Source organism: Falco peregrinus, chromosome 1 (assembly GCF_023634155.1).
Source record: "Falco peregrinus isolate bFalPer1 chromosome 1, bFalPer1.pri, whole genome shotgun sequence".
Classification (NCBI taxonomy): domain Eukaryota; kingdom Metazoa; phylum Chordata; class Aves; order Falconiformes; family Falconidae; genus Falco; species Falco peregrinus.
The window spans coordinates 119,124,533-119,150,212 of record NC_073721.1 but is presented as its reverse complement, the minus strand read 5'-3'; the positions used below and the strand labels follow the sequence as shown (position 1 = coordinate 119,150,212).

At 50.9% G+C, this 25,680-nt stretch overlaps 1 protein-coding gene across 5 annotated transcripts in view; it reads right to left on the bottom strand.

The window, feature by feature from the left end:
• Nucleotides 1-25,680, bottom strand: part of NTRK3 (neurotrophic receptor tyrosine kinase 3) — a 231,823-nt gene that overhangs the window by 192,857 nt on the left and 13,286 nt on the right. For all 5 annotated transcript variants that reach the window (XR_008749358.1, XR_008749360.1, XM_005242418.3 and 2 more), the window contains exons 2-3: nt 3,947-4,021; nt 2,537-2,608 (exon numbers count right to left, since the gene is read on the bottom strand). Coding sequence is in view for 3 of the 5 variants with exons in the window: in XM_005242418.3 (XP_005242475.1) it covers nt 2,537-2,608; nt 3,947-4,021 (147 nt within the window). In the remaining 2 variants the exon portion in view is untranslated. The remainder of the gene's footprint in view (nt 1-2,536; nt 2,609-3,946; nt 4,022-25,680) is intronic.

Genomic DNA, 25,680 nt, shown 5'->3' with positions numbered 1-25,680 from the left:
GCTGAGATTTAACCCAGGATGGGGAGCAGGGAACAGCTTCTGAGTCTTTACAATTTGTACATGAGCTTCACATGGAAAAATGCCTGCTGCTGCTCAGACCTAGCTTGTAACACCCTGCAAAGGTCCAGCTCACCATCCCCACCATCTTGTGCCAACCCCTCCTGGCAGTGAAACCCCTCCGTCATTTATGAGACACATTTTGCCATCTTATAGCCTCAAGTCCACCTGCAACTGTCCAAACAGCCAGCAAAGGAGAAGAAAAACCAGAGCAGCAGCAATAACACATAGCAGGAACTCAACAAGCTTAAGCACACCATCCGATGGTCCCCAGCCCCGTACCCAGCTGCAGCCAGCCCTACTGCAAGGGGATTGGGACAGTATCCCTTGCTCCTGTCAGCTACTGTACCTGGTTACAGCAGGCCAAGACTTACAGCAGAGTGACATTTCCATTAATCCTTTTATCCCTGGCTCCTACGTGCAGCGGCTGCAGAAAATGTCAGGCCTTTGGCGAGCCAAGCTTCCCAGGAGGCAGCAGCTGTAGAGGAGCCGAGGAGGCACCCCGGTGCACTTGCACAGTGCCACAGCCATGGAGGGGCCCCGGGTGGCACCAGGTACCTGCCAGGCTATGCAAAGCCTCCAGAGCCACTCCAGAAAAAGCAGCCTGGCTGCAAGGGAGCAGCAGCACCATGGCCCAGGAGCCTCTGGGGAACAGGAGGGAACCACCATCCCTGCAAGCACCAGGTCTCCATCCCTGGGTGCCCAGTATCCACCAAGGGGGACATCAACCCTGCAAACATCCACGTTGCCAGCTCCCAGGAACAGCATCAAAACCCACTAGAAAACACTAACCAAATAATATACTTACTTGCCTCAAGCTTCAAAAAGCAAGGAAAGAAAGATGTTAAGAACATGATCAATCTTACATGACCCAAGCAGTAAACAAACACATATTTCATCACCACATACCAACCTTAACTCTTGACACAAGATGGATGTGGGTTTTTTTCCAATCTCAAAAGTAATCTCAAAAGACAAAACCAAACACTTTTGGAAAAAGCAGCAACAATCGCATGTGTACATATTAACACCACATTCAGCCTCAAAACAAGCATACATGGCCTTCTAAACTACAACATCCAAACTAATTTAATCAGGAATCAAATGTTATACATTTTATCTGCTGGATACATAAACAGCAACTGCACAATTGACAAACACCCCACCACCACCCCCAAAAAAAAATAATCAAGTGGGAGAGGTCTTCAGAGAGACATTTCTCAGTAAAAAAACTACAAAAACACACAAAACAAACACTACAAATCAAAATAACAAAGCACAGAAATCAGGAAATTCCCAGTGGTCAGCATTAAGGAAGGTTTATTATGACAAAACACACAAGCTCAGTGCTTCTTCACAACTATTCATGCCCTTTGGTACAGCAGATCTCCTATTTAGCAAGTACTTTACCGTCACTTAGCAACTGTAACTGGTTTTCCAAAAAGGAAGCTTTTGGGGTTTTTCAGTTCACATCATCTCTGAGCAGACATCAAAAGACAAATCTATCCTGCTCTGCAGGTCACATCTATCTCCCTCCGCCAGCAGCACGCCCATATCGATGGCCACACGCATCTGCAGACTCAAACAGATGTGCACTACGACTGTTTTTCATGGAAGAAGCCACTAACGCTGGTTTCCAAAAAGCAGGGATACACACACTCTCCACCCAGCCCATCAACTCATGCCCACGGCCAAGGCCTCTCACCAGCCCCTTTACTCCTTTTATAGCTATACCAGAGCAGAGAGGGGTTTGATCTCAGACACAGTCACTTTGATGAGCTATTTCAAGCCCATGGAGGGCCTGGCACACCAGCCTGAAATCCAGGCTTTTCTTTATTGCCTTGGGAAAGGTAAATGCATATCTAGAAGAGAAATCAGTGCCCTTAGCCTCAAGGATGTGGAACGTCCCCAAGACAACACCATACCCACTGGCTAATGATGCCCCAGCAGCTGGACACTTGTGCAATGTCCCATGATAACAGGACTCCAGCCTCTCCAGCACAAAACAGCCCTACCCCAGGCCTGCTGCAGACACCAGTTTAAGAAGTTAATAATTAGGCCCAAAGCTGACAGCCCCGTGCCCCAGGATTTGTGCCAGAAAAGCATCCTTTGGTTAAAAGCTAATGAGCAGGGCAGGCTCCAGCTGTGTGGTGAGGCGTGTGGCTGCCCCCCGAACTCTGCAGAAAGGGAAATGTGCACCAGCCACCGCAAGGCTGCTAATGATGCAAGCGATGGTTAGAGCAGCGATCAAAGCCAGGGCAGGACTAGAAACCAAACCCCATCAGCTGCCCAGTGGGAGCTCACCCCATCCTGCGTCACATCATGCTTCCCTGCATATCCGCTGTTCCTTTTCCTGTCCTTTACCACCTCTCCATCCCTTTCCCCATCGCTCTGCCCGACAGGCACTTTGGAGATCCATTCCAGGGATCACCTTCCCACAGGGAGCAGAGGGAAAAGGAGAGGAGCCATTGGCACTCACATGTAGCGCAGGTGAGGGTTCTTGGCAAAGGCGCGTGGCTGGATGTTTCGTAGTCCTGAGTTCCTGATTGTCCTGTGAAGAGATGCAGAAGGGCAGCAATGGAGTCAAGGCAGACAACTGCTCTAAAACCCTGCACTCAGCATCTGAAGTGCACTGGGAGCCCTCGATTCCCCGCCCCAGGAGGCACATCTCTCCCTAGACAGCCTCTATGAGCTACAAGCAAAGAGGAAATTGGGCTTTTCAGCTTCATCTGATACGGTGACAGCACAGGCTCAGCACAGAGCAGCTGCTGGACAAGAATCTCCCCCCACATTCACCAAGGCTTGCTGGGGTGGCCCAGAGCATCTCCTGCTCCTCTCCTCTCCCTCCATCTCCACAAGCAGCACTGCCTGCTCCCACAGCAAACTTAACACCCAGCACCGCCATCTCCCCTCCCTCAAACCCAAGAAAAACCTTTCTGCTTGCAGCTCTGTTAAGGAGGGGTGAGTATTTTGCCTAGGGAATTATGGACGTTGAGGGGGAATCCTCTTCCCACCCTGTTTTGGAGAAGTTCTGTCAGCACTATGACCAGGATTTATCAATATCTGCTGCGAACAAGTGTATGCCTGACTCCACTGATGCTTTTTTAGGTGAGATGAGAACAGCAGCCAGCCTGCTTACAAGGGTTATGTGTGTTAGAAGTACAGCTTTCTGGGGTTTAGATATTGAGTGCTCAGCAACGTACACCTCTCCTCCAACCCACACACAAGCTGTACCTAATGCAAAGCTCCCAGGGAAACAGATTAGCAAAGTCTCCGATTAAGTCTGAACAACACTGCATCTCACACAAGCAGCACTCAGGGCACTCCCAGCTCCAGGAGGATGCAGGAGGGGGAATTGAGTGGTATTCTTGCTTGGCCAGGCTTCCCAAGCACCTAGCAAGAGCTGTCAATCTCATGGACCTCAGTTTCCCCTCCATGACGCACACAGTTGACCTCTCCTGGTGCTCAGAGTGCTGTGCAGGAAGACGCGATTACCTTACTGTGCAGCACCACCATGATGGCAATTGCACTAAATGAGGACCAACAGCCCAGCAATGAAGGATCAGTGGAGACAGCTGGAATTTTGCATTGTGGGGCTGAAATGAGTCAGAACAACACACAAGCCCAGAACCAGAACAGCAGGGGAGAGGTCAGGGTTGATGTGTGCTGGCAGAACTGTCAGGAGCTAGCAATCTTCCTTCTCACAGACCCAGCAAGGACCAAAAAGCACTCTGCAGAGTCTCATAGCAAAACACAGTAGAGCCAGTAGCTTAAACAGGCTCCGAACACTGCGGCATGGAGACTGCAGATGGAGGGAAGCACAGCTCTCTGCTGGAAGGAAGGGGCTGCCCATTGCTCTTCTCCTCCCCGACACGCAGGACATACTCACAGCCTCTGGAGTCCCGTGTACAGCTCCATGTCAACAGCATTCAGCGTCTGCAAATTCTTCCAGTTCTCTATGTGTCTGCGGAGAAGAAGGAAAGGCTCAGCTGCTGCACGAGATGGTCACTCTGCCCATGCAGGGGACAGCACACCAAGAGAGTGTGTCATGCCATACCACCCTGCCCCATTCCGTTTTCCCAACATTTTGGAAAAGCCAAACAACAGTGTTTTACCCACAGCTTCAGGCACAGAACGTGCAACCAAGCCATTAACATCTTTGCTCTCTGTACCTCACCGCACACATTTATGAAACAAAGACACAGTTGATACAGCTCACACAAAAGGAGTGAATACAGAAACACAAAACCTCTCAACAAAAAATTAGGGCCTAAATAGGAAAAAAAAGAAAAGTCATGTTTATCCAGTCTTACTGGGGTGGATAAACAGGGTCCTAGCCTTTGTTGGCAGGACAGCAAACAACTTAGTTTGGAAACCATGCCTTTATTATAAATTCCTGAGTCGCCTGGGGGCACTCTGGCAGGTATGTTATAGAGAACAAGCCCAGAAATAGATCTGTCACTGCAGGATCGTTATTCGATAAATATTAGAGCCAGGGGAAAGTGACAGAACAACAGCCCCAGAGAACAGGGTCCCCTGTTACAGGCAGCACAGGAGCAATGCTGGCAGCAGTGTGGCCAGCTGGCTGTGGCCGTGGGCTTCTGCTAACAAGCTGCAACGCTGCGTCGTGGGGAGGAAGCTCAGTCCTCGGCCAGTTCAGTCTTTCTCCCAGATTAAACTCAGACATACTCCCACCAGAAAGCACAAACATTTTCAAGAGGTTCTTTGCTGGGGAGCAGGTGGAGGTGGTCCTCTTTCAAAGGTGAACTGAGAGGGGGAAAACACTTCTGGCTGATCCTCTTAGACAACATGTGAAAGAAGCCCAACTTTTAAGTTTATGAACATGTGCACCCAAGCTCACAATCTGCCTTGATGCAATAGTTGGCTTTGAACTTGGCCCTGGAGAGGGGAAACAGTTCCAAGTGATGCAGGGTTGGGGTGATAAGCCAGCACTGAGAACCATCCTATGATTCTAGGCAAGAACATTGCAGGACCCCACGTGGTGGTCCAGGGGGCAAGTAAGCAGGAGAGGGAACTTTGACCACTTCTAGAACAGTCACAGGGGCCACAAGTTCCTCCTCCAGCATTCATTACACCTTGTGCTTGCACAAGAACAAATGAATCAGTGTGACAGAACTATATGGACCTATTTAAGCCATAGCCCAGACACCACCAAGAAAGGAAAATACAAAGCCTGGACTAAATCTAAACGTATTTCTGCAGTCTCACCATGCAGATCCAAGAAAAGCAGAGACCTGCAAGAGTCACCTCTGCTTCCCACATGTCTCATAATTATCTACACACCCAAAGGGGTTAATGTAAGGATGCAGCATAAGCTCCCAACTGGTTGCTACACGACAGTGAAAGTTACAGTTCATCCTCAATGACCTGCTCATTGGCTTGAATCACCTGCGTCCCAGACAGAATGAGAAAAAGGACATTATTATAGCTATTTCATATTCCCTGCCAACATCTAAGGCCCCTGCGAACACTTGCAGAACAAAACACAGACTGGGAGGAGTCAGTCAAGAGATCCCACAGCTCGCTGAAACCCTTCTGAGACAGGGCAGGACTGTGAGTTTAGGTCCTGGGCCACAAGACTGCAGGACTGAGCAAGGCTAGAAACACATTGAAGACATTTCCCATCTTCAACTCATACACACACACAAAAGAGGTCCTCCAATAGGAAGAATGTGGAAAGAAGCAAAAACGGGATAATGTGCATTTACCACCAGGTCATGCTGAAGTTACAGCATCCAAGCAATGACCTTCAGGGAGGGATGGAGCAGCCCAGAGCTATGGAGCAACCACAGCTGGGAAAGAGGTGGCAGCCAGATTGGCTCTTGTTTTATTGATTGTGTTTGCTAAAAAAAGTCAAGGTTATTTTTGACCTGACACTCAAAGCCATGTGGGCAGCATTTTAGAAGAGGCAGAAAAAAGACCCTAGCTTGTTCCCAGTGACATGCACAGGCATGACTTTCTGATGACTCAGCACTGAGGTACAGGGGTCCTGGGGGGGCCCTACAGCCAAGCCCCCTCAGAAGTCACATTACACTAGACTGTAAATACAACTCCACGACCTGTGTTCTACCATCCCAAATGAAGCCCATGAGGTTCCTGAGCCAGATATGTTTTGGCATGTTATTTAACAGACACACAACACCTACAAAGTGATAGACAAGAGAAACAACAGTGGAAATAAATACATACATACACAGACATTTACATACAGGATAATCCCCCATCCCAGCAGCTGCTTTTATGTAGAGTGCCATACAGGGAAACAGCTTAATCTTGAATTAGGTGCACAGGTCAGCAAGGGACTTTAAGTCCTTTAAGCTACACAGACATTTCCCTTCTCAGGGACTTCAGGAAATGGCTTTCTTTTTTTCTGTGATTTTTCAACGTAGCTGGAGTTGCACCCTTGCTCCTAGAAGCAACAAATCAGTCTTGGTTCACAGGCACCTCAAAAATACACCAGGAAAACCATTTTCTTTGTTTCCCTACTTCTTTGGAAAGAATATGTAACTGTGCTGGCTGGGTTCATCTGAATCCACTTTAAAAACGAAACAGAAACACATCTTACTCTGAAAGCTCAAGGAGTCAAGCTGTGATTTTAAAATTGGCAGTGGTTGCACAGGAAAGCAAACCAAACAAGCAAAGAAACTTCACCCCTAAAACTTAAGTCCCTCTTCATGTCGTTCAGCATCTCAACTAGCTGCTCCTCTTTTCCTTCCAGGATTCTGTTTACCCTAGAAATCTTACGTCCTCCCAAAGGCTGTTGAAGACTGAGCCCTTCCCTTCTCCTCTGCCTCGGTTCATTAACCCAGCAGGAACACGGGTGCTGGGTTCACACCAAATACAGACGTGACAGCTCCCTGCCCTGCCCTGGTCTGTGCAATCAGGCACTGAGGTATGAATTAGTCAGTGGGTTACTCCCTCCTCCCTGCAAGCATCTCTATATATTCCTGTGGCATTCCTCAGTTATTACTAAGGTAAGCTGCTCTTCTGCAAGATGCAACAGTTTCAAGCCCAAAACCATACTTAAATCCTGAAGTGCTCACCATGCACATCCACCTAGACTCATTTCCAACTTCTAATTGAGACCATACGAGATGCATCGCAGACACAGATGAGACTGCTCGCTTTGGGGGGGGGGGGGGGGGGGGGGGGCGGTGTGTGGAGTGGAGGGGCCGTTTGCCTAAATACTCGCTTCCTTCTCATACTTCTTGCCTGTTTGGGGGGTACTGCTGGTCCAGGTCTCCTTGCGCTGCAGAGCTGCCATTATACCATGCCTCCTACAGACCGATCAAAGTCTACCTTAGGTGTAGCTAGGGCTTTGCCCTCCCAGCTGAGACTGAAACACTGCCCCAGAACTCCCCTCCTCTTCTCATTTCTGACCCAAATATACTCCAAGCATTTTACATCCATTTTCTCTTGTGTCGAAATTATCTTTGCTTAAGCAGCTCTTTTTCTTTCCTGGCATTTCTTCCTCCCTCCTTTACAAGCAAGAGCCAGACCCACCCAGCTATCATTTGTAGGTTACGTGAGGCCAGCTCTAAGGCAGCATGTCTGTACCAAGCAGCGAAGTGCAAAGCTAATTGTCTCAAGTGCCTTGAAGAGATACTAACTCAAATCCCAGAAGTGATGCAGATATACTGCTCAGAGTCCTGGTAGTGAAATTATTTTGCTTCTGGTTTCAGACCCAGCACAACTGATGCTCGCACTTGGTGACCTATGCAAGAAGGACCACTGGGATAGATACCATAATAGAAAATGGCTTTCCATTTTCTTCATCAGCTTTTAAGTCCCTTTTTCTTGAATAAGGGTGACCAAAAACACAGAGCAGTCTCCAGGTCTCACTTGTATAACAGCATGAACAATTCCCCAGTTACACTGGAAACACCATGACGTGCTGCCTGAGATCACACTGACCTTTCCAACAACCCCATCAGACTGGAGGCTTGTTTTCACTCTGTAATCAAAGCACTGCACCAAGCATTTCTATCCACCAGGTTGTTACCAACTGACATGATTTCTTAGCTGGCAGCAAAAGCCCCATTACACCCACATTTGCATTCACCCCACTTTGCATTACAGACTCACTCTTGGTTTTGCTACTGCAGCTCTTCCCCTTGGCCATCCTCACCCCATTTTGTGTTCCCACAGCCCCAGCCTCTGAGCACACTCCTGCCTTTAGTGCCATTATACTCAACAAAAGCAGAAGCCAACACCTCCAAGAAAGCTCAGCGGTTATCTCCTCTTTCAACACTTCCCACCACCACTCCTCCATTATCCAGCTCTTCACCTACAATAGCTGGGCTATACTGTGTCTTCTCCAGGAAAAACAGACCACTTCTGATGTAATGCAGCATCATATTAACCTCTCACCACAAAGTCATCTCTTTGCTGAGGAAATTGGTTACCTTTCCAAAGGAAGAAATGGGGTTTAAGCTAACTTTAGGAGGCCAGCCCTGCACCATATCTCAGCCTCCACGTACTCACAGACACACCTTTACAACTTGTTGAAAGCCTTATAAACTGCTGCAGTTAAACCAATGGTCAGTCCACAGCACGCATGCTGTGTCCCAGTTGCTAGCAACCGTGTGAAGCATGAAGCCCTGTTTATCAGCTCTGCAGCTCGTGAGCATCACTTCTCACTTCAAATCCCTAGGCACCGTGTGAAGCCAGTAAGGTGGCAGGTATCTTGCCCCTGCGTCACACAGACATCAGCAGTCTTGTTGACCAAATTGTCAGCTGGTCTCCAGAAGTGCCAGGAGCTTGCCCCACTTGCTGGAAGGGGACTGGTAACCACCAACCCTGTGGAAATGATGGCTCCTTTCACTCCCAGAAATGCATCGTGCAAGGAGCTGTTCGACAGCACAGGCTGGCATCACCTTCTTGATAGCACGCGGCAAGCCTGCACAGTAATGCGTGCTCCCCTTCAGGGCCAATGCAGCAAGGAGACTAGAATATCCACTGGGATTAAACACAGCCAGGTTTATTGTGTCCCACATGCCTGAGGCAGAGGTGAAAAACAGCCTCTTATTCCAATTTACCAAGTGATGAGCTTGAGGCTACTTAATGTGTCTGGCCTTCCTTCACCCTCCTCATACAACAATGATAATATTTATCGAATCTCTCTCAGCTTTTCAAGCACTGTGGTCAATAACTAAAAAAGGCACTCAATAAGCAACAAGTATTATATAGCATGTGTACACACATGCTACCCAAATGTGTATCTAGCCCAGACTTGGAGGGGAGCAACTTTTCACCAGGATGCCATCAGCTCCATTCGCTGTGAGAACAGATGACACATCCCTGTCAGAGCCATGCCGTGCAAGTACCACCACTCAGGTTTGGGTGCTGGGCAGTGAATAAATCGTACACCAGCAAGCAGGCAGCACCCAACACACGCACACACAATTATTTTATTTATATATGTTTTGATACATATATATATATATGAAAGGCAAGCAGAGCATTTGACTCCTCTTGTAGGACAACAGGAAAATTGATTTGTCATCCAGGCATATTATACCTGGCGATCCAGACAGAAGCATTAGCTTCCAATTACCCAATATGTTTAACATTATAAACAAACCTCCTGGCACACCAGCTCCAGACCATACAATTATTAATTTGATTGCAAGCAGGGAATAGAGGGAAGACATCTTCTAAAACCCTTGACCGGTAAGATCTGCTTCCTCCAAGCAGAGGTGCTGCAGATGTTGACAGGAAGCCCTGGAGGCTGGGAAACCTGTGGCACTGGTGCAGGTCCCGCACCCCCGGGCAAAGCACAGCCATGGTGGGGACTGCCAGCTCCTTTTATCCATCTTTTTGCACCCCACATAGGGCTGAGGAAGCCATAAAGGAATCCGCTGTCTTTCACAGTATTATAAGGCACTTATTGCATACATTTAATATCCAGAGGCGTGAAGGACTTGTTTCTCTCAATATGGAAGTTATAAAAGTGAATTGGTAACTGAGCATTAAAGGCAAGTGCAGCTGCATAAAGACTTATGAGGGAAATATTTTCCTCATCTAAAGCATGGGCTTCCCCTTCCCAAAAATGCATGGAAAAGTCACCCAGCAGTGGATAACTTTGCATCCTTGAGGATAATTTGAGGTCAGTGGGAAAAGGGGAGGGGGGAGGCAGAAAGCAAACTCAGCTTTATAGAAACAATTATGAGCATAACCCCACAGTGTAATTGTGATTCGTCAAGGTAACGATCATAAAACACACCACTGTGACACAGCTTCCACTGCACCAGCCGATCTCCTCTTGCCAAGGCCGTGCACAGGTACGTGGGTGCTGCAGAGGATACAAGGGGGGTGTCCCCAGTCCCCACCCCATGGGCTCAGCAACATCCAACCCAATGATCCAGGCCCTTCCAGAAAGGCTGGACATAGGAAAAAGCCCCCAGTCCCCCGAGGTGGGAAGGGCATGGGAACAATACAGCCATGCATGAGCCACCGCAGTGGGGTGTCTCAATAGTCTTCCTGGAGAAACCAAACTGCCACACACAAGCAACTCAAGGACACAAGGCATTCACAGGAGGTCACTCCCTGCAGTCACCTTTCAGATGAGCATAAATGAGCTCCACACTCACCCCAACACCATCCGCCCGGCCCCAGACCAGCTAGGAGCAACGACTAGGTGCAGAAGAGCTGCTACAGCTGCGCTGTCTAACAAGACTGACATATAGAGACACCCTGCTGTGGAAGACGGCCTGAGAAACAGCTTTAAGCTTTGCTGAACAATTTTCTAGACACTACAACGAAGCCATACACCCCGGCACCCATAAGGACACACAGGAGCAGTACCTAAAGGAGAGGAAAAGTGCATGCATTTAAAAAACAGCAGTGCCAACATGACCAGGACTCCATCCTTTACTTTTGCCTTCAAGGACACGAGAACCTCTCAGACACAGGGTGCACTGTGCCCTCTGTTTGTGCACTCACCCATTTTCCTTGTATGATCTCCGCAAGCCTCCAGGACAGTCTCCACATCCCACACCAGCTCTGGCTGGCAACTTATGGAGCTGAAAGCATCCCTTCCAGGGACAATGTGTCATTTATTACTAGAGGACAGCAGGCTGCCTGGACTCAGCATGGACAGATTGCCGCAGCACACTGGAAGCAGTATGTTCCCGTTATCACACACTACAACCAAAGTTTTTCAGTGTGGGAAGAGTTATGCCTAGTCACTCACTTTCAGAAAGGAAGAAATAGGTGCAGGTGGGATGGCAGAGCTGAAGTGCTCTGGGCAGCAGTGCAACTGCCATCAAAACAAGTACCCTCCTTTGATATCCATTACTATTACTCAGCTAGTGCTGGCAGAAGACAGCCCTGGGGTCCCGAGCAAGAACTGAGGTGTCCAAAATCATCCCAGTGCTGAAGAAATCTCATTTACCAGAGATGAGCAACAGTGCAAAAGCTTCAGGAGGAAACTTCCAAGTGCCACAGCATCTCCTGCATGGGGAGCAGGATTGGGCGGAGCAGTGCCCCTAAACCCCTCTGTGTACAGGTTGTGCTCCTGGCTCAGCCCCAGCTCCCTGCCCACCACCTCAGCACCTCTCAGCTGGATCTCTCTCCACCTTTCTCATTTATTGCATATCACTCTCTGACCCCTGCACAGTCTCAGACACCACCTGAAGCGACAGCTCAGGATGGGATGAGCAGTTTAGTCCTGCAGACATGGACAGAAGTACACAAATCCAACTGCCTTGAGATAAAGCATCAGCAAGAGCCCACAACCCCCACCTGCAGCATCAGCTGTATGCTCCCCTTTTCCTCTGGAAAGCAGGCTCAAAAATTATGGTATTTGCCCAAAAGGGAATTTCTTTCATTACTGTCCAGCAGGAGAGCCCACAGAGCCAGTCCTCTGTGCCCAGAGAGGTGCTTCCAGAGAGGTGGATCTGGGGCATGTAGAGCAGGGGCTCCTGTTCAGAACTGCTAACATCAACCCGTGCGTATCTAATGACACCGCATCTCAGAAACAAGAGGGCAATTCAAGGGCAGAAAAAACAATTCCCCTGGGAGTTTTACACCAAACAAACCTCAAGGTGAGGCATCCCCCTCTGCTTTATGGGGCACAGCAGACCAAAAGAGCTCCAATTTTTAGGCAGCTCCCCAGGCACCTGCCATGCTAAAGGAAAGGATGCTTTTATCCATAGGATTTCATATGCAGTGAGAGCCAGCAGTGTGCACCATTTTGTGGTCTTTAAAGATCAAACAGCATTTTATAGAGGAAGCAGCACCCTGGTCACAATCAGCTTCAGTAATCACATTCTGATTTATTAAACTCCCCCTGCAACTTCAAACTGGAAGTCCGATTCCCTCACGCTCCCGTCTCCGAACAGGTCTGGGTTTTTTCAGAAATTAACATATATATCTCTCTAAATTAGAGACAGAGCTGCCAAGCTCTGCTCCAAAGGCAGTTGTGTTTCTCTCCTGAAGAACACAGTGCCTACACACATTAGCAAGATAAGGAGACATTCTAAAGGTATGGGATCACTAGAGTTCAGCTTGGCAGGAATAACTCTTGGTACAGAGTACTGCCAAGGAGCATGTGGTGGAAAAGAGCCCTGCAAAAAGGCACAAAGCCTTGACGATGGTCAATACGATATCCTGACAGAGCATATTAGCTCAGCTAGGACCCAAAGGGGAGTGCTGCCAGCCACGCGCATTGTACTTCATGCTGTGCTTGAAGACGGGAAAATGGATGGAGGAGGAAAAGGAGAAAATAAAGTCTCCCACGAACTGGCTGTTACTGTGATATACAGTGCTGGGAATGAGAAAGCAGGAACGAGAGTCCAGTAAGAGCAGACACAAGAGCCAGGGATGGGGCTGCACAAACACCACAGTGGGAGGGGGCTGCAGTCCTTAATCCAGACCCGCTGCCTTTCCTGGCCCTGCCCGCTGCCACCCACCCACACAAACCCACAAGCACGCTTTCTAAAACCACAGCCTCCACAGGAGTCTAAATTCAGGAGGTTTTTTACATCCGTATCAGCTTCATCTCAAATCCTGTTTCAATGTAGCTGCACATTTTTGGGCAGATCCTGCCACTGCTCCCATGCCTAGATCCCAAAAGCAGCATAGAAACCAGAGCTTGGAGCTGCAAACTGCGGGTGCCAAAGGATCCCTCTGCTTCTGCAGTTATGGCTATTTAGCAGCCAGATCCAGCGCCCTCCCTCAGTCCCACATCCCACTTTATCCCCCTCCACTCCACCACCCCCATAGCATTGCTCATCCCGTCTCCAGCTTTCCCACACACCCCAAACACCAGGAAAGCCGCTGCCTGAGCGAAGCGAGGGGAGAGCCAATCTTTCTTGGACTCAAATCCCGCTCCCACGAAGCATTTGTTTTCCCAAACAGCTCCCAAGGAGCCTGAACTTTGATCCTCCAGTATTTTGGCTCCTCAGATGTTTATGAAGTTCGAACAAGTGGGCAGCAATGCCCAGCTGGGCTGGCCGCAGGCCAGGCTCCCAGCCGCTCCGCTCAGGACGGCCACGGGCAGAGCAACTCCAACCTGCAAGAAGAATTGCCAGGATCCCCATTACCTCCATGGCATGGCAAATCTGCCTGCCCAGCCCACCGGCTGCTCCCCATAAAGCCAAAGGACTGGGCAAGCTCACCATGGAGTTTGTTTTGAGCCAAACTGCCAGGACCCCTCCCTGCCCAGCTTGTATCTGCCTTGCAAATAAATCACAGCCAGCTCTGTCCGCCCTCCCCACCAGTGATGGGGCTCCTCCATCACCCATGAGGACTCAATCCCCTTTTCCCCAGCCAGGAGAAAATCCTTCCCCCTCCCCTTAAGCTTTTCCTATGAGGAGACACACGCTAGCTTGCTCTTACTACAGAGGTGTAAGAGCAGAAGCATCACCCACGAGCAGGGGGATGTACCCATTAAGACATCCTGACTCGGAGCTCTAGGCTTCCCAGGATAGCAGATATTTTGTGGGAAGTCAGCTGGCTCCAAAAAGGAAAAGCTAACCAGCACACCTATAAACACAACACAGGCAGGAGGAGGCAGGGAAGAAAGGAGAGCAGGGAGGGAACAGACACTTTGAAAGCTCCTCTCCCAGCGCTCTACTTTGTTCCAATAAATGTGAAAAAAGCACCTTACAAAATGTTATACGAGAAGACACCCTGACAGCCAGAGATGCTGCTAACTGGGCTGTTGTGTTTGAGCTGATCCAGTTATGCAAACAGCAAATCTGGGGACTGTTTCTATCTCGTATCACAGTTCACTCTGCCGTTCCTCCAGATAAAGGTGTAACTGAATTGCAGAGAACCCTCTGCTCACCCAGCACCTCGACGGAGCGGCAGCCACAGCCTGGGCTTGCCAGCTCTCCAACACCAGCTGCCCTGACCAAGCCCCTGCCCTTCGCTCCCCACAGGCACCGCCTTCGGCAGGGAGGTGGAAACCTTTGAGCTCACGCTATCCACACACACTGCTGTGCCCTTCGCCAACAGGCTCTCCTCACACTGTTTGAAAATGTTCTTCATCACGGGGGCTTAGGGGGTTGCACAGAGGGTTTAAGGCCACAGAGGTGAGAAGCGATGACATCCAGTCCCAGGTGGACCATGGCAGCCCACGTGTCCCTCTCCACAGCCCCAGGCCACATCCCCTACTGTGAGACACGTGAGACATGATGAGCCTGATAGATTGGTGCTCCTGAAAAAAAAAAAAAAAAAAAAAAAGTCTCCTATTTCTGAAGCGCTACCAGAAGGCTGGCATTAAACTGACAGGTATAAAATCTCACAGGAGCATCTGAGGAATCCAGAGGTCCTGCTCGGTTGGAGCTGTAGAGAGGCAGCTAGCAAGGAAGCTGGGCTGCACCTCCTGACAGCATCTGCCCTTTCACCATTTGGGCTGAAGATACATTTAACAGGACACATGTCTTTTTGGCACCGTTTTCAGTCACGCAAGAATTTCAAAGCCAGAAGGCAGATCATCAGACCAAGTCCTTCCAGGGAGATTTTGTTGTTGCTGTTGTTGGTTTACATACATATATATGTATATATATATATATATATATATATATATGGGGGGGTTGTTTGGTGTTTTTTTTTTTCCAAAGAATCACTCAAACTTTGTTTCTGCTCCTGGGCAGCTGGAGAGCTAGGAGGGTCCCAGCACCAGCCCAACCTCAGAGGAAACTACCTGAGCCCAGAGGGTTATCAGCAAAGGGAAGCTCATTCTGCATAAAGAATACAGACATTGTCTGCCACCAGCCCCGGGCAGCCCCCCGGGGAGCAGGCTGGCTCACTTGCAGCCTGCAGCAGCTGGGGCCCAAGAGCCCACGCTGTGTGCCAGGCTGGGGCTTACCAGGGACAGCAGCTGGCGGGGGACAGCCCTCTCACATGCCGGCTCCTTCCCCTTCTGTGGATATTGCAACGGGACAGAGAAGGGCTGCCTTCATGCTCCCTCCGCCTGGCTGGGACCAGGTATCACCAGCTTACACAGCTGGCATCAACCCAGCAATATGCCCTCACCCACAGCCCCCCTGCACCAGCCTTGCACTGGGCATGTGAGATGCCCACCAACTCCCAAGCCACCTTCGAGCTCACCAGGCAGCCAGAAGACCTGCCCAAAGCCCCAGTGGTGGCCCCCAAACCCAAGCCACCACCAAACCACAGATAAGACCCAACAGCACCGGGTCAAGCCACTCTCTGATCTCTGCTGCTGCAATGCCAAGGCTCAGATTCAGCCCCTGGGATGGGACACACAGTGTCACGGTGACAGTCTTGTGCCCATCACTGCATTCCCAAAGTTTTCTGCACCAAAAGCATTATTTACACCCATTCTAGCCGTTTCTCTGGCTCCTAGTGAGGGCAGGAGGCATAGGAGAATGAAGCAGGATGAGGACAGAGACCAGAGCATCACTGAGATGCTCCAAGGCCAGAAGATGCAGCTCCCTCCACTGGGGCTCTGAGCCCTGAAGGGAAGCAGAGGCAGGTGAAGGGCATCCCCAGCTCCCACCTGAACTGACACAGCTCCCAGCACCACTGGAATCACATCAGCAGCAACAAGCTCAGCAGTGCCACCAGCTTGGGCAATCACCCTGTGCATAGGCAGCTGCAGCATCCTGCACAGCTCCCTCAAGAGCCACCAGCACACACTGCCGTCACACCGCACAGCCCTGCAAGCTCCTGTCCCTTTCCCCAGACCCAAAGCCCTGACACGGCTGTCCCACGAGGGTATCCCAGCCCTCCCAAGCGGCACAGTGCAAGCACCAGCTCCAGTTTCCATATTTTAGGTGGCAAGAGCATCAGGGCTGCTTGTAGGCTGCCTGGCCATGAGGTCCCACACAAACACACTGAGCCAGAGACCTTCTGAGCGAGAGGCAATACATGATCTCCTGAAACCCCTGCACACTGACCAACAGCTTCTGCCCATGACAGTGTTCAGCTGGGTTGGTTTTGGTTTTTCACATCTTTCCCCTATCTCCCCTTTGAAAAATCCTGTAGTTGCTATGGAAATAGTCTCATCAGTATGACTGGAGCGTAGCAGTGCCAGCCAAAACTCCCTGTGGCTCCCAGTTGACACCAGTGCCTAGAAACTGGCAGCACTGGAGGTTATCCCAAGCTGCACAGGGGATACCCTGAGCTTAAAGCACCACTTGGCACTAATGGGTGAGTGAGACCCATCTGGGACTCAAAAAAAGCCTGCAATTCACCCAGGGATAAACCAGGAAGAAAAAAAAAAAATAACTGAAACATCCTCACATTGGCTAAGGGATGAGAGGGTAATAAACAACAAAAAGCTGCAATCTGCCCCAGCAATACCCTCACCACAAGCAGGAGGTGGCCACAAATAAGGGTAGTAGGAGCCAAGCTGAACTTTGTCACTGGCCCTGCCACCAGTTTTGATGCACATCTCCAGGCAGGCTTCTGCCACCCTCTTCATACTCCCACCTTCCCACCTCCAATATGCAGCAATAAGCAAGCAGGGTGCAAACAGCAACCATCAAGTGTTGTGAAGAGGCTTGGAGAGCAGAGCAAGAATCTCTCCCATCCAGCAGAGACCAGCATGTTGGACAATTGCTATGTGCCACAAGGGTGCTTTGCTCTGAGTCACCCCCTCCCCTCCCAGGGCCGTGGCTGCAGACCATTCAGATTTTACACTGTGAGCCAATTCCTTGCTGAAAACACTGGCAGGGTCTTTGCAGGTGAAGGATCATCCTTTACCACTACAGCTTGGAGTAAGGCCCCCAGGTTCCAGAGACCAGCTGAGTGGGAAATGCATCTTCTCCACAGGATGGACAGCAGGCCAGCAGCGCTTAGTGCACATGGAGATGCTCCTGCCGTGCTGGCAGATGTAATGCATCTGTCATTAACCCTGGATTTAGAGTAAGTGCTAGGGAATGCCATCTCCATCACCCTATCCAGCTGGGAGACAGGGAAGATGTGACACCCCTGCCAACAGCATGGACATCTCCTGCCTCCAGCCACGCTGAATAGCTGTATTCAACCTGTTAGTGCCCATCACCTTGTCACCAGCTGTAGCTCGTGACAAACAGCAGCTCCGCTAGAAATGACAGCAGGAGGCTCTCACAGCTGCAGGATACAAATGCAGGCCTGTGCCACTACAGAGGGCTGTCCCCAGCCATCCCTAACCTGACATCACTTCACAAATGGCAGTTTAACCTTGCTGCAACCTGGTGCCACAGTAATGAGCTTCTGAGCTGTGTGGTGGACAGTCACATCACCAAACCCTTGACAGCACTCATTGTGGACCACCACGCATGAAACTCCTTTCACAGCATCGTTGCATGCTTGGCAATACAGATGTTTCCCCAAGCATTCTCTCCTGGGGCAGGGATTTTCCTACATTCAATACTGACGTCACCATGCAGATCCCACTAAGCTTCAGTATATTCCCCCACCAGCCCTACAGGAAGCTCCTGGAGCTGCGACACAACATATCCCACCCGCTGCTCTCAGTCCTGTCTGCAAAGGGGGAAACACTATAGGCAGCAGCACCATGAGGCACTATGGCATGTCCATTGGGCTGACACATCAATTGGTGCCAGGGTGGATCTGAGTGCAGCACAGAACATTGCTGGACCCTGCCAGTCTTTACAGGTGCACAACCCTCATTAATGGTCTAAACAACAATTTGCATCATCAAACTGCAAGGGGCACATCTACTTCAGGAACCATGCACATCATCAGTCTTGCCAGATCCTGAATGCTTTCCCAAAAGGATGCACTTGAGAGAGGAGGACAGGCTTGAGCTGTTAGTGAGTCATCCAGGCTTGGTCAGAGATGCCGAAAACAGGAGCATGTGCTCCAGCAACTGTCCTTTCCCATCCAGATTTAACCAGTTCAAGACCTAAAGCATAAACTAGCAGCTGTAATGCTTCCCACTCCACGGTTTTGTCCCATGCCTGGGGAACACACAGTCTCTCTTGCTCTCTGCTGGCAGAAATATCATTGCACCAGCCCAAAACATTTTGCTCCACAGTTTTGTGGAGCTGTTATTGGAAGAATTTGCATGCAAAGATGCCTGCAAAGCAAAGGGATTCTCTACAAAAGCAAGAGAGAGGCCCGGATTGGCCCCACTTGGACCAGGAACAGCAAATCCACGCTCAAGCCAGGGAGCAATCAGCCACCCGTGACACTGCTCCCTCCATCTCGTGATGCTGTCTATGCCAGAACACATCACTGTCCCACAAGCAGCACATCCAAAGGCCTGGGTGACAGGCTGTCCAGTCCAAGCTCCCACAGTCCCTTTACCCCCTGTGACCAAAAGGTGACCTCAGCGATGGAACAGGACCATCCCATACCACCTACCGTCCAAGAAAACAACTTCTCTCTCATCATTTGGCAAACCTTTCATGACACCTTAAGAAGCAAATCTCCCAGCATCCACCTTTATCACTTTTATCACCTTTGCCCCAACACAGGGGTCCCTATCAAAACCACAGCAGCAGGGATGCTTTGATGAGGCCAGGTCAGCCCTGGGGATGCTGCTACCAGGCAGCAGAGCAGAGCTTCGTTGCTGGCTCCGGGGGAGGCCACCCATGTGGGTGCCTGGGTGTACTGCTGGCACCCCACAGCACCCCGAGACACCCAGCCGAGAACCACTGGCTGTGTCCATTGCCTGTGTATTGCATTGCACAGCACCTCAAATAAACGCTCCCCACAGCCAACACAGCGAATAAGATTACAACAAATATAAACTAATGATACAGCTGTCAAGACAGATTAGACTGCACAGTGTAAAAAATTGCAGGGCTGTTTAGTCACAACAATATAAGATTAATTTATCAATACAGCTTATGTGGCACTGGAGAGATAGTAAATTGAATAAGTGAATCTTTTCTACACCTTGCACAAGGAGGGAGTCTCAGACCCAACGGGCGCACGGGTCTGGATACCAGTGAGGATTCACAGACTGGGATCAACCCGACAGGGCTGATTTGATAAAGCCTGGGGGGTCTGCACCCCCATCCCAGGCTTAGGGGATGGGCATGCATGCCATCCACATGCACGGCAATGCACCCACGCAGTCCAAAAGGTGCCCACCCTTCCGCAGCCCCAGGCTGGAGAGGGATACTGCTAAATCAAGACCCCCAGAAGGTGTTGCTGCAGGCAGGAGCTTCCCAGACCCCTTTCCACAAGCTCCTCAAAGTCCAGCATTACAGGACTTGAGACGTTTGCGTTGCCTCATCTTTAAGCTCTGTGCCAGTTACAGCATGTGCATGTTTTGGTGCACACAGCAATCAGAGGCAATGATGTGCCTTGCTAACACATGCAAAAATATGCACAGCCACCTCCACCCTTTGGGGGCTAAGCTCTGGCAGATAGAGGCAAGCTTGCAAACCTGACAACATCTCTCAAGGGTTCCCAAAAAGCAAGAATCCAACTCGCAGGTCCTTAGGAGATGCTTCCCTATTCATCCTGCAGCTTCTGGTCAAAGACTACAATGTCCCCATCGGGCCTGTATAATTTCAGATCTCTCATATGTTGCCATCTGTGGGTTAAAAATGTGCAAGTAAATAAATAGCTGCAGCGATAATGAGCCAAGGTTTCGATCTGTGAAGGTGAGAGCACAGCGGCATCCGCCGATATGAAGGAAGCACCCGTTTCTATAAATATTGAAATCCGGTAATTATCATCATTAGAACTAGTTGTGATTTAGCCGTAGCTCAATCCCAACAAGTAAGAATGGCATTTATTTGCCACAATTAGAACAGCTAAAAATACCTCCCAACTTTGCCTGGTTCAGCCCCATCCCACTACCCCCCCAGCAGGCTCAGCCTTCAGCAGGGAGCAATGCAAAGCGGGGGGACCACTTGAAGGGCCATGGAGGGGGTAAAGAAACCCTGTTCTCCCCCAGGGAGACCAGGACACCCACACAAGGTCACTCCATCTTCTAGAAGCCCTTCCCAGCTCTGCTCCACGGCTTTCTCCCTAACTCTGATTCAGCCCAGATAACTCCCACCCTGCCACACTGGCTCACCGGTGCAATGAGGCGGCTCCCTATGAAAAATAACATCCCCCCTAGCAAGGTGCCTTTTCCATACTGAAAGTTTATTTGTGTTTGTACCAGAAGGCACAGATTTGCTTTAAAAACATTATATTTAAACAGATAAAAATGCAAATGAAAAGGCCTGGCTTGCCCAAGCCATCCCACTGGCAGTGGGGGGCAACAGCCCTGGCAGCACCCAAGTGATCTGAAACAGCCATCACTGACACACAGGTCTTCTCACCTCAGGGGAACAATATAGTTACGCCAAGATCCTCCACACGTTCAGCATCTCTTCCAGGCCCCAAACAAGTGCTGAAGGACTACAAGAGCTCAGCGTGCCAGACACACACCTTCATGGATGAACCTGCTGGAAGATCTCATCATTCCAGACCCCCCAGTATAAAATCCTGCAAGGAGCATCAAGCTATCCTGTTCTACCTCTGCCAGGTGACCAGGGGGCCACCACCTCTTTGTGAGCCTGTAAGTGTGAAGGGACTTGGCCATCCTCCCTTGGGGACACATCTGCACTCCAGCTGTCACTAGCATTTTCCCGGCTTTCTCCCTGATGATAAATAAATGCCCACAGGGTGCAGACAGATATTGCAGGAGGCAGCATCTCAAGGCAGCTACAACCACCTCTCAGCTTCTCACCCAAGCCCACAACCCAGGAAAATCCCCACCTACTGACCCACATCACCCAGGGCCATCTCCTCATGTTTGCTCCAAGACTCGACATTATCCCTGTGGAAACGTGCCCAACTTCCCCAGTCAAGGATGTTCTTTCTGACAGTCACGGTGAATATTTTCCCCTGCTTACTCGATAATATCTGGAAAGGGCCGTGAAATGGGCAGCTTAGCGATTCTCCGCTGCGCGGGGGCGAAGGCACTGAGGTGCTCGCTGCCAGGTTCCAACAACAGCCCAAATATTCATGCCTGCCCCATGGGCCACCACCTGCTCCTCCCCAAAATGCCTCCAGCCCTGGGACTTTCTCAGACCCCAGCCTCCCTCCACGGGTAATCTGACCCCTGCGAGGGCTTTTCTCCCCCCTTGCCTCTGAACTCCCTCCAGTTTGTCAATATTACTGTAATAAGGTGCCTCAAACTGAGGCCACATTCCTGTCGGTTTTGGGTTTTTTTAATAAGAAAAGCCAGTTCATAGCTCGGCTCCCACAGCTCCCCCTCTCCCCAAACACAGCCCATCGCTATTTGTTTAGGGCCCTAAGCCAGTTTTCAGTCCATTTGGCAGCATCATATCCAAGGCAAACTGAACTAATTTTAAGAGTAAGATTTGGCGAGACACTATATCAAATGCTTTGCTAAATCCAAATATATTAGGATTTCCACGTTCTGCTCAGCCACTAATTTTGCGATTCCATCAAAAAGAAAAAGCAATCAGGTTTGTCTGGCAAGATTTATTCTTTCTAAATCCCTGCTGTTATTGCTCGCGCTTCCCTTATCCTCTAGTGCTTCACTTTCTTAATACTGCAGGACTGGAAGCATTTGCTGGAAATTTATTTTTGCTATTTATATGGATTTGGAAAATCTGCCTCTGCTCTCCTCCGCTGCCCCCTGCCTTCCCCAGTGCTGTTAGCATCCCTGTGCTGCCACCGTGCACATCGCCTTCTTCATCCTCCTCCCAAAGTCAGAGCAGAGCAGTATCATAAGCCCAGTGTTAATACACAACTGGCCTCAGACACAAGATAAACTAATCCAAAAAAAGGATGTTTGGCAGCAGGAGAAAAGTTTAAAGGAAACACGCAGCTGGGTCAAGCCCAGGTCCACTGCAGAGCACCGTCAGCAGTGTGAGCAGTTAATATTAATGACTGATTCGGTTCTCCCGGAGCATCACCTCGTTCTTCTTACAAGTCTTTTGGCAACCACCCTCCAGGCGATCAGGCAGAGTCGAGCCACAAATGACACCAGCTGGTGCCTTTCCAGAGGACATGCACAGTCCATGGTGGGTCAGGACCAGCATGTCTGTGAACCAAACCCTAAACCACTTCGGGCTGTTGAGGAGCTCTTCCAGACTTGAAACTTGCAGAGGGGTCAGGGAGGGCTGCGTTCCCCTGTCCTGGACTGGTAACCCAGCTTCCCACTCGTACCCTGGGAATCTGGGGCACCTGGAAAGCCACATCATAAGGCACTCTGATCTCCTGCAGCATTTTCCTCCCCAGGTAGCCAAGCAGGAGTCTCTAAACCCTGTGTGCACACAGCAGCTTTGCAGACCATCCCAAAACACTCTGGCGACCCCATCCTGACTCTGACTGTGCATCTTCTGTGGTGTGCTCCACTGACCTCCGTGGGAGTAGGGCAGAGCTGCTCATGCATTTCAGGGTAATGCTCACTCCTGCTCATTAGGAGGAAAAAGGCAGCTGTGCTGGAGCATAATCTGTTTCTGCTCACTAAGTCCTTGGACATAGAAAGGCTCAATATTTTGCACACCAAGTAACACCCTGTCTGGGTGCCAGGTGCATGCGCACCCTCAGGATGCCCCATCCAGCCACAGCATAGCAGAAGCACTACCAGCCTGGACTGAAGCCGAGCCACCCACACGGGCCAAGCTATCAGCTCCAGCCACTGCCTTTCCCATGAAGACAAACACCTCCTCTTGCACACCCTGGCGCAACCCAGTGCGCTCAGGCTGAGCAGCGAGGCTGGGGTTACAGACCGCACAGCTCACAGCACCAAGCTGATGCCCCGTGCTTGGCGTCCTACACCTCCCTCGGGTCAAGTCCCTGCCAGACCCCTTGCCTCAGCTCCTACACACTGTCCCAGCATCATCATAAGGGGGAAAAAAACACAGCACAGTCATCCCAGCAACTCAGGGCTCAGAAACAGAGCACCAGCACCCAGCAGAAGCTGAGGTGATGGTTCTCTGTTACCATTAAGGGACCACTGCTGCCCACAGCTCCTTCAGTGCTCACTGAAGGGAGCTCAGATGGGGGCCCAGCAAAGCTAAACTACAGCATGACCCTGAGGACTCGAGGGTTAAATGAACATTCTCTTTACTCTGGCCGTTTTTACATCTCAGAAACATGTCCTACAGGAGCAACCCTCTCCAGGAGCCCTCCTGAAGTCTGGGATGCCTGCAGCACAGACTCCACCAACACCTTCCAGTTTGCACCCAGCTGGCTGCAGCTGAGGGGCTGAAGGTAACAGCCCAGCCCTGTCCTGCTTCCAGCGCAAGGACAACCTTCCCTGCAGGCAGCTGGGCAGAACATCCTCCACCAGCTCCTGCTGGCGAGTGAGTCCAGGGGGAAGCTGTCAGGAGGGATTAACAAGTCCTGGGGCAGCTGCCCTCCATCACCCCAGCACTGCACCCTCCCTCCCTACAGCCCCCCCCCCCCCCCCAGCCTCACCAGGGTTCAGGATTTACAGCACAGGCAGAGCAAGGGGGCTGGCAGCGGAAAACTGACAGGGACAGAGGATTTACAGGGAGAGGCCAGTTTCAGAGGAGGTAGAGCAAAGCAGAGGGTGATTTACAGGGTCAGCAGCAATTTACATAGCAGGTAGCACCAAGGAGGCAAGGATTTACAGGGGCGGGGGAGAAGTACTTTTAATGGGTGTTTATGAGGAAACAAGCAGCTCCTTCCCCTGACCACCGAGACCCCTGGGGTGCGGGAGCAGATGGATTTGCAAACAACCTCCCCCTCTTGCTCTGGAGGTCACAGACAGGCCAGCATCAGGGACCCTTGCCATCCCAGCGTGGCTGCAGCTGGTTTCTGTTTGGCCACAGCACCCTCAGGGTCATTTTAGCATGTCCCTGTGCTGCCACCATCCCAAGGCAGCATTCCAAGGCCAGGCTCAGTGGCCAGTCCCTCCAGGGAGGCTACAAATAGCAAACACTCAGACATCTCCTCCAGGAGCTGGAGGCCCTCCCTCCTGGCAAACCCCACAGCCCCTCCCTGCCAGGGTCTGATCCAGCCCATCTGCTGGCAATGAGGCAGCATTTCTCCCACTGCCAAGGCTCCTCGCTGTCGCCGGGATGGGGCTGCCAGGCTGGCAACTGGTGGGCAGAGGTCACCGTCTTCCATCCCTCAATCCCACAGCAGTGCAGGCGAGCCAGCCCTGGGGCCAGCAGCGCAGACGCTCACAAGTCACATCACCCAGTCTCCAGTCCCATTTTTCAGCTGCTTCTGGCACCCAGCAGGAGCCAGGGTCTGGGGTCAGCCTCACACATGCAACCCTGAGCACTTCAGTTTGGGCAAGCAGGTCCTTTCCCTCTCCCGCCACATCTCCCTCCTACTCCCAAACGACAACGGGGCTGGCAGGGGACGCACAACCCAAGCACACAGTGTAAACATGAGGGGTGGCAGCATGTTTGGGTCTCCAGCTGTCACAAGCCTCCCAGCCCAGGCTCGTACCAGCAGCATCCCTGAGCTGGCAGGTGCCAGGCTGGGCATGGAGACACACGGGTTACGACTGGCTCACTCTGCCAGGGGTTAGCCTCAAGGGTTGCACATGGAGTAAGTAAAGAAATATATAAGAAAAGTTGTCCCATCACCGAGACTGGTTGCCGCTCTGCCATGTTGTGACATCCTCCCATCAGAGCATGCTGTACTGTGTAGGGCCCTCATGGAAGTGTGACAGGTGCCACGCAAGCCTCTGCCACCCCCAAGAGGTGCCAGGACCAGCTCGACTTAAGGAGCAGGCTAGGACATCTTACTGCCCCCAGCCCTTCCCTGCCACTGCTCCCCGACAGTGGTACAAGCTGAGGGCTACCTATGCAGAAGTGATGTTTGCAATACATCATGGCCTGGGGGCCACAAATTCAACCATGCCAACAGAGGGGTGTCCCTAGATGACATGCCAACCCACATCTTACATGCTTCTACACTCACTCCCAAAAAAACCCACCAGGTCTGGTTTTCAAGAGAAAAGGTGGAAAGGCTGATCCTCAAAGAGCCCAAGAGGGAATTTACTCAGACATTCCGTCTCAGTCTTGTTGTCCCATCGTTATCCCCAGATAGCAGGAGACCACATGCCCAACGAGGGCAATCCCTGCAGGGAACACTCAGTTTCTCCTAGCGTTGGGCTGCTCAGCATAGGGATGCAATAGGACCAGGAGCCACTGGCAGCAGGAGGGAAAGGAAGAGCTCCAAGCGTTGACCACAGACACCCATGAAAGCACT